General features: G+C 46.4%; 1 protein-coding gene across 8 annotated transcripts in view; it reads left to right on the top strand.

Moving 5' to 3' along the window:
- The window catches only part of ARMH3 (armadillo like helical domain containing 3), a 185,031-nt gene extending 172,784 nt beyond the window's left edge, over positions 1 to 12,247 (top strand). For 7 of the 8 annotated variants that reach the window (XM_058543838.1, XM_058543836.1, XM_058543831.1 and 4 more), the window contains 2 exons: positions 8,891 to 9,007; positions 11,567 to 12,247. In XM_058543838.1, the coding sequence (XP_058399821.1) occupies positions 8,891 to 9,007; positions 11,567 to 11,659 (210 nt within the window). In that variant the 3' untranslated portion in view covers positions 11,660 to 12,247. Of the gene's footprint in view, positions 1 to 1,590; positions 1,881 to 8,890; positions 9,008 to 11,566 lie in introns of those variants that run through there. The other variant, XM_058543837.1, reaches the window with a different exon arrangement.
- Positions 12,248 to 13,737: the final 1,490 nt, after the last annotated feature.

The following is a 13,737-nucleotide window of genomic DNA, read 5'->3' as shown; positions in this document are numbered from 1 at the left end:
ATCTGTTGGTTACTGGTTGGTATGCAAACAAGTGCTAAAAATAGCTCAACAAGTCTTTGAACCTGGCTATTCAAAGATCACCGTATATATTTGCTTAGATTGTTTTGAACAGTTATCTAATGAGTACACTGCACAGTTGAGCTGAATTTGTGCAGTTGAAATTCGTTGCTAAATTGAACACACCTCAGAATAGCCTTTCAGAATGGATCAAACCTGATTTCTGAGAAATTGAAACTACAGGTTGTGTGTTTGGGGAGTAAAGTGACATTTTTTCCCACCCTTTCAACCTTTTGCTGATCTTTTGTGCAGGACTTATTTTTTCAGTGTCCTGGCTGAGCCTGATCAATTTGCCCTTCAGGTGATATGCCCTGATGGAGCCTAAGCTGTCAGTGCCAGAGTCACAGACCTGTCAGAGCTAATGGCCCTCCCCGCAGCTGCTGTATCAGGGGCCCTGCTATGCTGGTGAGAATTTTGCACTCAGAATTAGCTGACACAGTAGTGTAAATTGGAGGAGGTGGTAGACAACATAGAAGAGACTTTGGATTTCTTAATTTTCTCCATTTTAAAAGGTAGGACGGGCTGGCCCAGTGGCGCAAGCGGTTAAGTGTGCACGCTCCGCTGTGGCGGCCTAGGGTTCCCCGGTTCAGATCCCGGGTGCGCACCAACGTACCGCTTGGCAAGCCACACTGTGGGGGCGTCCCACATAAAGTGGAGGAAGGGGCCGTCCCCGTGGCTTAGCAGTTAAGTGCGCGCACTCTGCTGCTGGCGGCCTGGGTTCAGATCCCGGGCACGCACAGATGCACTGCTTCTCCGGCCCTGCTGAGGCCACGTCCCACATACAGCAACTAGAAGGATGTGCAGCTATGACCTATAACTATCTACTGGGGCTTTGGGGTAAAAATAAATAAAACAAAATAAAAAAAATAATAAAGTGGAGGAAGATGGGCATGGATGTTAGCCCATGGCCAGTCTTCCTCAGCAAAAACAAAAGAGGAGGATTGGCAGGTGTTAGCACAGGGCTGATCTTCCTCACCAAAAAAAAAAAAGGTATGACACCATTTCAACTGGGCTGCCGATTCACTGGTCAGTTTTGCAGCTGACTGCGACCACACTTAGCACTACTGGCTCAACCCTATATGTGGTGTGGGTGTGCCCTTCCGTGGTGGTTTATCTTGGTTCTACATTTTGCTTATTAGCTCCTTAAAGGCAGGATTGGCTCTGAGGGCTTTAGAGCCTATCAGAGTGCTGAGAACAGTGATGGGTATACTGTAATGGTCTAACTCTAATCTTATCACGTGGCTCTGATTGAGAAATTCCTTTCCTTTTTGGTTGGGCCTGAGTGTTACTAAATTAGTACATAAGCATGTTGAATGTTTACTGTTTCTTATGACTCGTTTAGGCATTGTGGAAAATCTATAATGTAACACTGGGTCTCTTCCTACAGTGTGCTGAGAATCTAGCTGTGACACAATTTCAGTAAGGAAATCAGTAGTAGTAGCATGTTTGTTTCTCCAGGAGAGGGCCTGCCACTCTGCCTGTCTACACCTGCTAATGCACAAACCCTAAAGCAGTGTGTTCTTTCCTCCACAGGAAATCCCTCATTGGGAAGCCTGCAGAAGACAAATCGCTTCCAGAAAGTGGGGGAGGGGAGAGTTTATTTATGGCAGGGGTTGGAATTTCATGTCCTAAAAAGCAATTATTCATGCAGTCATATTAAAATGAAAGAGAACAATAATAATAATAGCTATGGTTATTAAGAACTTTCTATGTGTCAAGCAGTGTGCTTGGCGCTCTATATATATTGCCTTATTTAATCCTCACAACCAGCTCTATATGATGAACATTATTATTATTCCCATTTTACAGATGAGGAAACTGAGGCTCACCCAGCTCCACCCTGCTAGTAAATGGTGGAGCTAGGACATGAGTCCAGGCAGTTTGACTTTAGAGCTGTACTTTTAACTATGTTATCTTGAAAATTATTAGCTATTGGTTGAAACTTTTTCAGAGCCCAGGCACAAGAGACCCAGTAGTGACCCACCAGGTCTTTACTTGGAGAACGTCTTTGTAGTGCTTCTTGTTTAGTTCACTAGTCCTGAATTTGGAAGAATAAATATGGATTATGGAGGAAGAAGAATTGGGTTTTTGCTTCTCTGTCATAGAATTCCCCTTCCAAGCTGTCCAACACCTGACCACCACTTAATTATTGAGAATGCCACTGAGAGGCTGTCCTTAGACTGGTGAAATTGCAAGATTAAGGACAAACCTTTATTGCTTCTGGGAGAAAAGAGGGTTGTTCCTCTTTGGGAGATACATAATCATTTCTGGGGAAGGTCTGGTTTTGGGAAAGTAGAAGAAAGATGGGAGGCTAGATAAGGTCCTTTGGGACCTTTGAGAGAAAATGCAAGATCAGACCTCCAGTTTCTCTTCAGTCTCTTGCGAAAGTTTATAGAGCATTTCAGCCCTATAACAAATCCAGAGAAGCGAGTTAGGCAATGCTTTGCGTAGGTTATTCTCATTTTATAGGAAAGGGTATCTTCCTTTGAGTTTGAGGAAGTTTACTGGGTATTAGAAGGAAAAAGGTTTCAGCCTTCTTGGCTGAGAAATGGCATATTTGACTTATGTTGTTCCTCCGTGGACAATGGGAGGGAGACCTCAGTCTGTATTACCATAAAAACTGCCTGCAGCTACTTGGCCCTTCTTCTCCTCTCTGGCAGTCCATTTGCCACTGACCATTATTGAAGGCCTACTCTGTGCTCAGCACTATTTCTTTTAGAGAGAAGACATTATGCTAGAGCAGTGAACAGTTTAGAGGGATGGCGTGGAGAGGAAACCTGATTACTCAGACATTCTTGGTTCTATGGGCACCAGGATAGGTTTGTCTCGAATCCGGAACCATTGTGAGAGATGAACTTCATTTCCAAACAACTTGCTGTGGACCAAACTCATTATTTCTCCATCATCATCTTGCAGAATAAGCAGTACCCAATCAGCTCCCTCTAACTGATGAGAGAGAGAAGAAAAGGCAGTGTTCAGACTTATGCCTGGTGATGCTCTTGTTTGTGGTTTCAGAGCTCCCTCAGGCTATTCTTTCCTACTTTGTAGACGAAATTGGGCCAAAAAATTATATTCTCTAACTAGTGAATAAACATCTGAAATATAGCAAATGACCAGAGTCTGGTGGAAGAGATAGATGGAGATTATCATGAAAATCCTCTAAAAAGCCTTCATCTTCTTTCCTCCTTTTAACTACTATATCTGTTTCAAATCATCCAGAGATTGATTTTTCTATGGTTAGGGGTTTGGCAGAGTTAAAGCCGAATGGCATGGAAGTGGGAACAGAGTGGTTACAGTCTCTTTTGGAGAATGGAAAATTGGCCTTGAGGTATGAGCATTCATTGTACAGTCATGCGTTGCTTAACGACAGGGATACCTTCTGAGAAATGTGTTGTTAGGCAATTTCATCCTTGTTCGAACATCATAGAGTATACTTACAGAAACATAGATGGTATAGCTTACTACACACCTAGGCTATGTGGTACTAATCTCACGGGACCACTGTCATATACATGGTCTATCATTGACCGAAATGTCGTTATGCACAGAACTGTAGAAGGGATTCATTAAATCCTTTTAACACCCCACCCCAAGCCTAGAGACCACCTGGTGGCTGCAGCCAAAGAAACCCAACTGAAGATTAAAGACCTTCAAATTTCAAGCTTCTAAATGAGTACTGAGCAATTACATAGCAACAAAAACCAGATTTTGCTGATGAGTTTGCAGTGGTCTCTAAAGTTTACACCAACTACAACAGGGCTGAGCAGGGTCTTCAGCTGCTACTGGTGTAAATCGACAAGCCCTGGAGCCCTGAGGACCTGGTAGTCATTAAAGCTCAAACATCAAACCAGGCCTTCACCAGGTTACCATCCCAGCTCGCCACAAATCATGCTTCCCACTTCTTAGGAGTGAGTTTGAATTCCTTGAATGTTTGTTATCTGAAAGATCAAGTTTAGGCTATAAACTCACGAATGTGCCCCAGGTTAGACTAGTCTGCCAGTACGGGAAGAGCACTGGATTGAGAGTCAGAAAACTCTGTTGTCTAATCCCAGCTTTGTGTCGTCGGGCATTTTACAGTCTTTCTGGATATCTGTTTCTTCATCTGTGAAAGGAGAGCCATGGATTAGGTAGGTGACTTCAAAGGTTCCTTCGTTTGAAAAACTTTATTTCTGTGTTCTTTAAAGGAAGAACTATTATTCCTATGGTTCTGTCCTTATGGTAGCACTTTGGCAAAAAGAGATATGGTTGCCTTCCACGTCACTATCCTCAGATATTAGTGATGACTCCAGACTCTCCTGGCCACCATTTAACCACCTGATTCCTCTTATTTGAATACATCAAATACTTTCTATTTCCATTTTTCCTCCTTGTTTCCATCTCAATAAGCTTCATTCGTTTGGCACCTTCTATTTGCTAGATCCTATCATTTACATTTTTATGTTTGTTTTATATATTATCTCTAATCTTCATAATATAAGAAAATATGATGATGATGATGACTGTTTATACAGATAAAGAAACTATAGCTCAGACAGTTCAAGGTCATATAACTAGTAAATGATGGTGCCGTGATTTGAACACAGGTTTCTATAATTCCATAGTCTCTTTCCGTTACTTCCCACTGCAATCTTGATCGATTCCATTTTCCTATTTTTAAGTCTCAGTAAGTTTCTCTATTGGTGTCTTGTGGTTTCATCCTCATTTGGCAGCCTGACCTCTAGGGAAGGCCGTACATGTTGCCCTTGCTGGGAGTGAGCTGGTGGCAGCCTTACATAACTTCCCCCAAATAGGTTATACTGTAAACATCAGTTCAAATTGAGAAGAAGGTAATGAACACTAGTTTGCTGTCAGTTCACATTCTATTACTTAGTTGTCCCCTAATTCTCATTCTTCTGAGAATTCAGTCCAGCAGAGTTTTGTGACTAAGCCATTTTTTAGGCACAGGGCAAAGCCCTCTGACATCAAAATTGGATAGCCAGATTGCAGGAACTTTTCCAACTTGGCGATTCTCCTCTGCTGCTATCTTCAGGCTAGAAGTTATTTCCTGTTTCGAAGGCTCTGCTAAAAGCAAAAATGGAGTACAGACTACTGAATAGTCTGTGGGGAATGCTTATCATGTGTGCTAAGGAAAGGGGGTGTGTGTGTGTGTGTGTGTGTGTGTGTCTGAAACCTCATCAGCAGTTTTGAACTAACTTTGTGCACTGGGATCTCTCACCTTCCTGATCCTGATGTGGGCAAGAGCCTCACAACCTGTGTCATGCAAGGCCAACCTCTATGGGAATTTCTGCTCAGTTTCTCTTTAGTATAACCTGAATTCTCTTGCACTACCAAGATTGTTAAGGTTGGCAGTGGGTACTGGGCATTCTCTGACTTCTGCGTGATGCATTGCAGTTATACTCAGGACAGTGGGGTCATTATGGGAAGCCAGCTTTCATAGAGAAACTACGTTTCCTCTTCACCAGAATCTACCATAGGCTGAATGAAGATGTGCAAGGCCCTAGCTCCTGACTTATGATTAGAACTATCTGAGGATAAGCATAACTAGCAAATGCCCTTTGTCACTAGAAAGAAGCTTTTATCATAAAATTAGTAACCATTTATTGACTATTCATTATGTGCTAGACATTGGACAGTCATCTCATTTCATCTTCACATCAGCCTTATGAGGTAGATAGTGTTATCCCCATTTTGCAGATAAGAAAACTGAGGCTCAAAGAGATTAAGTAATATGTATAAGTTTACATAGGTAAATTAGTGGTTGATCTGGGACCAAAATTTGGTTCTCTCTGTCCTCAAAGTCTATGTCAGGCCATTCCTCTCCAGAGACCTCAGAGGAGGAGTTTAGGTCCTCTCCCCCACCCCCACAACAGTTTGTTCTCCCCTCACCTGAGACAACGGTTTATTAAGGCACAGAAGAGGGCATAGGACCTTTGAAACTGAGGCCATTTGTCTTCCACTGAAATCCAGAAGATGTTCCTTTGTGGTGAAGAATCATTTATGTACATAGGATATTTGGGATAGTTTGAAATAGGTAGGTACTTCCTGGGCTGTGAAGATAGTTACTCTTGAGTCTGAGGATCTGTCTAGGTAGCTATGTAGCCATTGAGATGATAATGTTTTCATCAATTGTATGTTACTTTCAGGAACTCAAAACTTTTATTCCCATGTCATTTTAGGAAGGTGAATTCAAGTTCCATTTTATAGAGAGAAGGGCTGAAGTTCAAAGAGGTTAGGTTAGTAAGAGTGGGACTCCCAGTTCAGTTCTCTTTCTATCAGGCCGCTTGCCAAGACCCAGGTTCCTGTCTACTGAGGGTCACAGGTGGGGATGTAAAGACTCCTTAGAAAGCATGTGGCTTGTAGGTGATTTACTGACTTTGGAGCTACGTTGAGCTGAAGTGATGGGCATGGTTCTAGAAAGCCCACGAGCCCAACAGCTGATGAAAGAAGGTGGGCTTGTGCTTGGAGATAGACTGTTACCTGATGTATTAGGGAAGGATCTCAGCCTAGGAGGTGCGTTTGGAGTTGCCAGGAATCCAGAGACTGAGGTTGCAAATTACGATGAAACCTAAGGCCTTTAGGCACAAGGGCTCTGGGAGATTGCCTTCTGCCTAAGTGCTGTCCTTGCGGCTTCCCAGGTCAGTGTTGAGTGTGAGGCCCAAGTGGGACATGTTCCTAAAGTCTGAAGCTACAGAAAGCAGCTTTTCCAGACTAGGCCAGGACCCCTGGTGCTCCAAAATCTCAAAAGGGCTGGGGCCCAGACCTGAGCTTAGAATATCTTCTTCTCTTGGGATTTAAGAGAAATGATGAGGGCAGGAGATGGCAGAGTCTGGATGAACTGAAGGGCAACTTTCTTCTGGGTAAAAGAGGAAGAAAGGTCTGGATAAGAGGAGAGCCAAGATCATGCACTAAGTCCTGCCAGGCCTCTGGTTTCCTTCCAAGGAGCTGATAGCTCAGGGGCCTTCTCTGCTTTCACCTCCCTGCAAGAAACTGAACTAAGCTCTTCTGGCAAAAGCCAATTTTACTGGGAAAGGAAAAATCCCTGCTCGCAGCAAGATCTTAGAACTTCTTCTCTGCTCTGGCAAGAGGAGAAAGCCCAGGTAGGTGATCAAGGCAGCTTGGTCTGAGGCTCTCAGGATGTAGTATCTCTTGACATGCTGCACTTTTTTTTCTCAGAAATTGGCTTCAACATGGTATTTGTCTTTTGGCACCTGACATCCTTCAGGGAAGGCTGAGCCCAGGTTGCTGGGTCATAGTCATTGCTGAGGCTGCCCAGAGTTCAGGGTTTGAGAAAGCATATATTATTCTATTCTGCCTGGTTCCTGGGGGCTGGTTCCATCTTGGATGAATTTTGCCTTTTTCTGGGCTTGAGCCATTAACTTGTGAGCCAAGACCTTGGCTGTAGATATTCTAGCCAGGAGCACAGCCCATGTGCATGAGAGAGCCGGATTACTTTGTGGGTGACTCCCATTGCTGAGTACGGTCCTTCTGCTGAAAGAGCTGACAAATGGAATTAGAAGCAAAGGAGCCAGCCCATACTAGGGTCTGTGGGACACAGCCAGGGAAAGTGACCTTGAGGGTGTCTGGGGGGAAGGAGTCTGAGCCTGGAGCTTGGGCTAGACCTTTGCCCTAGCTGTCCCTTCCCCCCAAACTCAGGGACACAAGCCTGTGTTCTCGATCCATGCTCTCTGCTCAGGAATTTTTAGTGGGCAGAAGTGTTTCTGAATTGGTCAGAACAGCCCAGAGTCACCTTTGCACCCCTCAGGAGTCCATCCTCAGTCCGTCTGACCAGTCCTGACTGTCATTTATTCCCTTCATCCCTACCTCCTGTTAAAGTTAAGCCTCCCTCATCACTCACTCATTCCTTTCAAGCTTCCTACTGAATTGGGAGCTCTCCATGACATCATAGACTTCCCTCCCAGGTCAGATCAAGTTGCAGAAAAGCTGTTACCCAGATTACCAGAGTGAACAGTCCTTCCCTCTCCTGATCTCTGCTTTCTGCCCAACTGACTGCTTCTAACTTGATATAGTGCCTCTTCCCCGAATTATCCTTGCTGTTGATTCATGGTCTTATAAACTGAAGTCACATCAGGACTGGCTATGGTAGTCCTTTCCTTTTGGAACCACAGAGATCCAAGGTTCCTAGAGTCAGTGGAGGTCTGAATCCCACTCTCCCCCAGCCCCCCAGAAAGTCAGAGAGAGGCGTGGTGGGGGAGAGACCCCTCATCAGAACAAAAGATGCGGTTAGCTCTAGCTTAGTTTGGAAAGTGTCCCTTAACACTCCAAGGCTGGGATGCCCAAAAAGTTTGATCCAGGCAATAGATAGGAAGACTAGGTTGGCATTGACAGATGAAAACAAGTGGCAGATGGTGCTGAGGAACATCCCGGGACTAAAGAAATGTGGTTCCCAGAAAGGGAAAAGGAAGGAGACATTGGCAAAGTCTTACTCAGCAACTGTGACAACCTGGCCAGAGAAAGCTGCAGGATATGGCTGAGAACACATTTATGGTATCAGGATACTGGTGAGCTCATACACTCATGTTCTGTTACCTCTTCTCATGCTCTTTTACCATACCCAGAGTAAATAGTCTTGGTGGCCAGGCTGGAGTGGTCAGGAAAAGGGAGGAATGGAATAGATTAGAAAGTGGTCCCAGAAACCTAAGGAATTGCTCCCTGTGACTAGGCTTTTTTCTGAGTGATAAGTAATGATCAAGGTCTCCTGGGGGATGTTGCCCTGCACTGAATCCAACCCAGTAGGGCAGCAGCAGGGATGGGGGGACCAAGTGACCTAGAGTTTGCATGGCCTAAGCCCTGCCTGGCCCTTGACCTCCCCCAGGTGCTGGAGGTAGTGCGAGCCAACTATGATACGCTCACACTGAAGCTGCAGGATGGCCTGGACCAATATGAGCGCTATTCGGAGCAGCACAAGGAAGCTGCCTTCTTCAAAGAGCTGGTAAGTCTGTCCCACCTCCATCTCTGCCTATGTCTCCTGGGAGCCCTTTCCCAACCAGTTCTGCTATGCAGGTGGGCATCTAGGGAACAACTACAGTTTGTCGAAGGCTAATGAAATAAGACTTGAGGAGTCTGCTGGGAGGGGGTGTGTAACTTCTCTCCCAAAGTGGTCCAGGACCAGGCAGTGAGAGAAGAAGATATTCCCCACGGTACTGGTGCCAGGCTGGGAAGGGTGAGAAGCCTGAGGCAGCATTGCCCACCTCTCTTCTGTGGCCATGGAGACAGCCCTTGCACAGCTTCAGCTGGGCCTGGGGTTTGACGTGTGTTCCCAAGGTCAGCTCTGGCTCATTACTCCTTATCCTGTCCTCAGAGCAACTAATGAGAGTACAGTCATGCGTCACTTAACAACAGGGATACATTCTGAGAAATGTGTTGTTAGGCGATTTCATCGTTGTGCAAACATAGAGTATACTTACACAAACCTAGATGGTATAGCCTACTACACACCTAGGCTATATGGTGCTTATCTTATGGGACCACTGTCGTATATGCGGTCCATCGTTGACCAAAGCGTTGTTATTTGGTGCATGACTGTAATTGATTCTTCTCCTTATGAAGTCGCTTCTTCCTAAATTCCTAACTGGCTCCTGGTCTGAGTGCTCTCCCAATCTAGTTCTCCAGTCTTCACTCCCTATCACCGCTCCCAGTTTCCAATCACTCAGCTTCCTACAGCCCTCACCCTTGGCCACCTGGAGCCAGTGAGCATTTGCTCTGCCTCCTACTCCACCTCCGGTCCACATCTTCACAGAACTGGACTCTCCCCGTTGATGGTTCCTTTCCTGCCCTATACTCAGAGCTGCTATTAGGAAAAGCTCAGCTTCCCAGTAGTCCTGCCACTCGCCCTGCCGCGTTGTATGCCAACATCCTGGCTGGGGGCCAAGACCAGGACACAGACAGGCCTCTGTACCTACTTCCCATGTCCTCAGACCTCCCACTGGTGGGACAGAACTTGCATCAGCCCAGCTCTTACTTCCCATGTAGAGTCCATGATGAAGGTGCTAGATTAAGATCATCTGTCTTGTGCTAAACATAGCCCAACTCTGACCCCCTGACATGAAATTCCTGGGATTTTGGACTTCCCCAGGGTGAGGAAGATATGCTCCAGAGTGAGTTAGTTGGGAACAGGGAAGCCATTAGTGTAAGGAGATAGCAGAGTAGAGTATTTTTATGGGGTGGTCATCAAGTCTTTAAGTTGATGTGGGGCAATTACTGGGGACCAAGACTTAACGAAGAGAGTAAGTTACTGGAAGATGAAGAGGGTTGTGGAGGAGAGAGTTAGAGGAGCTCTGTCTCGAGGCTCTTTGGCACCAGCAGCTCTGTCTCGAGGCTCTTTGGCACTAGCCTCTGCTTTGTTCAGTTCTCTTTCTATTTGTACCTCGGGCACAGGGGAGTAAGAGGGTCTGGTTGGTTTTGGAGCTAATGAGATTGAGCTGCCTGCTGTTTGCCATACTGCCCTTTTCTCTGCTTCCTGCCTGATAACTTCATTAAGTTTTCCATAGCAAAGCAGAAATTGAAGGAAAGCTCCCTGGACTTTGGGACCCAGGATAGATGCACATTCTTTTTCTCATCCCTCCTCCTCTTTGTCTCTCATACAACGTTCACATCTATTTCTCATGCACGAATCTCCTTCCAGAGTCTGCTGGACTCCTCTTAGAACTCATTCAGAGTAGGGAGTTTGGCCTTCTGACCCCTTTTCCATGGGGCTTTTACCCTGCTGACACAGGCAAGTCTTCCTGCAAGGTTCTCAGTCTGTGGGTAGGCGTGTGAGGTGAGCAGTGGGGACACGCAAGATATACCTCAGACTTTCCTCTAAAGTGTGGGGGGCATGTTTGTGCTATGGAAAGAGTACTGGACTAGGAGTTAAGAAACCTGAGTTTTGCCTGGGACACACTAGCTGTATGACCTGCTCCTGGTCATTGGGCTCCTTGGATCGTATTCTTGTCATCTATGCCAGACAAGGGCTGCATCTCTAAACGTTCTTTCCAACCCAAAAAAGTAAATAAATACAAAGGGAGAGTGGGAGACTAGAAACATATCTGAAGAGAGGTAGCTCCAGAGCATGAGTCCTCTGGCCTCAGTTTCTTCCTCCTCCATCACACCACTGACCAGAGCAATCCCCCTTTTGCAAGGCTGAGGCAAGGACAAAGACCTTACCTCAGCCCTCCTTCCTTGTCTGTGTTGACGTCTACCTCTTCAGGTACTCAGATGTAGATTTTTAAGAAATCAGGGGCTAGGTTATCTCTGATCACTTGATGGATAGCTCTTCTCGCATCCACTCGAGTTTCTGTCTCAGCCCCTCTTCTTTTTTTCCCACTGTTTCAGAACTGTTTGCTTATTTGCCTGCAGGGATGATAGCTATTAAGCGTTCATTTTCTGAGAGAGAAACTTCTAGCACTACATCTTGCCTTGTGCCTCAGGCACTACCCTCTACTGTTTGTAACTGACTCTCTCTTGTTTTCTCTCTGCCTGTGCCCTCCTACCTCCCTCCACCCTTTCCCAGGTTCGATCCATTAGCACCAATGTCCGGAGAAACCTGGCCTTCCACACACTCAGCCAGGAAGTCCTGCTCAAGGAGTTTTCCACTATCTCCTGAAGCCACACATACCTGAGCAGCCGCTGACTGCCCTTACTCATGAGGCTCCTGGGCTGGAGGGGGGGCGTGAGGGGAGAGGGGGCTGTCCCCAAGGTTGAAGAAAAACACAGATACCAAGTTCTCTTGGTGAAGGCCCCCCCACTTGGACAGCAGGGGCCAGGAGGGGCAAGCCAGGGATAATCTTATTTGGGGAGGGATGGGTGGGCACAGGGGGAAGCCTTCAAGAATGTGGGGAATTCCAGGGTAGGCTCCCTGGACACCCCCTCATATTTCCAATTGAGATTACAGGTTGTGGCTACTGACTCATTTTCAGGAGCTGTTGGGGCAAGCCTTAGGATGATGCCTGCACTCTGAGGGTCAATGGCTGTCCTAGGCTTCTGAAAACAGACTAACTCTCAGATGTAGGTGGAGCCAATTCTGCTTCCTTTAGGCCTGGGGGTGAGCTGGGCTTGAAGTTTGTGTCCCCTGCCCCAACTGGCATTCTGTCCAGTCGGTTAGTACCCTTAGCTCAGACTTAGGGTAGGGTAGAAATGGGATGCTTTTTATCTATTTTCTAAATTCAGAGCTGACTCCTCTGGGAGACTGAAGATTAGACAGATTAGCAGATTAGCAGAGCCCAATGCTCTGCTGTCCGGTCACCGCTTTCCGGATTTGATTCTTGGCACCAGGAGTACCTGTTAGCTTTATCCTGCCTTCCAACCTATTGACTCATCAGCACTATAGGGTCACAACCTTAGCTTTTCATTTTCAATCTGGTTTAAATTGTCTTTAGGGTGTGTGTGTGTGTGTGTGTGTGTGTGTGTGTGTGTGTGTCTGTGTGTCCATGTGTGTGTCTGTGTGTATATGTGAGAAATAAACATTGACAGGTTTTCTGGAGCCCTCAGGTGCCTACTTTGCTGGTTCCCTTTCCAGCAGCTTCTCCACCTCCCTAGCCACCACCTCCTCTGGAAGCCTCTCCTGCCTCTGCTGAGTTCCCCTCCACGTGTTCCGCCCCCTTACCCGGCTGGTGTTTATATCCAGCCTGCCTGAGAATTTCCTCTGGGGAGGAACCTGTTCCTGCTGTGGTGTGGTGCCTGGGAGGGAGAGAACCTGCTGGGGGCAGGGTGCCCTCCATCTGAAAGAGGCCAGGTGAGCATCATGGAGAAGCCATTCTGTCTACCTGTATTCTGGGTGGAGCCACAGGCAAGTCTCCTGACCTTTGGGAAGTTGGCCTGTGGTTCCTCCTCTGGACAGCCTCCATGGGACTACTGTAGACGTTCCCTACCCAACAGCTGCCTCCTAAGTAGCTGCTGCTCTGATATCCTCTCTTTCTAAAGCACTTTCTAAAGCCCTCAGGATGGCAGGGAGCAAGCAGCATAGGAAGAATCTGGGAGTAAGTGCAGGAATCCAGCAGTGAGAGCAGGTCTGGGACCTCCCTGGCTGCTATTCCACTTAGCTTCAAATCTCGTTGGGATACTTGCCCTCCCTGGGAACCAGAATTCTGGCTCCAACATTGAGCAGATATGCACTAGTTCCAGAGAATCCACTAACATGCTGCCATGTATAGATGTAGATTCTTAAGAAACCAGGAGCTGGGTCATCTCTGATCACTAGATGGATAGCTCAGCCTGGGGCATTTAGTGTTTTCCACAGTGAGAAACCCCACAGGAGCTGGAGCTGGAAGCTGGTGGCAAGTTGAAGTTATTAAAAATTGATTTGTATGGGACAGTCTTTTTAGTGTCTTTTTTTCTCTCTCTCAATCTCTATTACCCAAAACTCATTTCTTAAAGACAGAGTTAAGGTAATCCCCCAGGTACTGGTCCCATCTGGTTAGGGGACCCATGCCTATCCTTATAGACTCTCCTCCTGAGTCTCCTGGGCCTGCTGGAAGCCAGTTCAGTTCAGAGATTTGTAGCCTCCCTTTCTTCTGGGTGAAAGGAGGAAGAAGAGAGTTCCCTCATCTCCAGACTTGGTGTTGAGGAGGTCAGCCAGCCCATTTGGGCCGTTTCTGAATTCATACCAGCCTTTCCTATGAAATGAACAAGGGCAGGTCTGGGGCATGAGGCAATAAGCAAAGAACTCCTTGCCCTCCATTGTAA

Source organism: Diceros bicornis, chromosome 6 (assembly GCF_020826845.1).
Source record: "Diceros bicornis minor isolate mBicDic1 chromosome 6, mDicBic1.mat.cur, whole genome shotgun sequence".
NCBI lineage: Eukaryota > Metazoa > Chordata > Mammalia > Perissodactyla > Rhinocerotidae > Diceros > Diceros bicornis.
The sequence above is the reverse complement of the archived record's forward strand: the minus strand, read 5'-3'. Positions and strand labels throughout refer to the sequence as shown.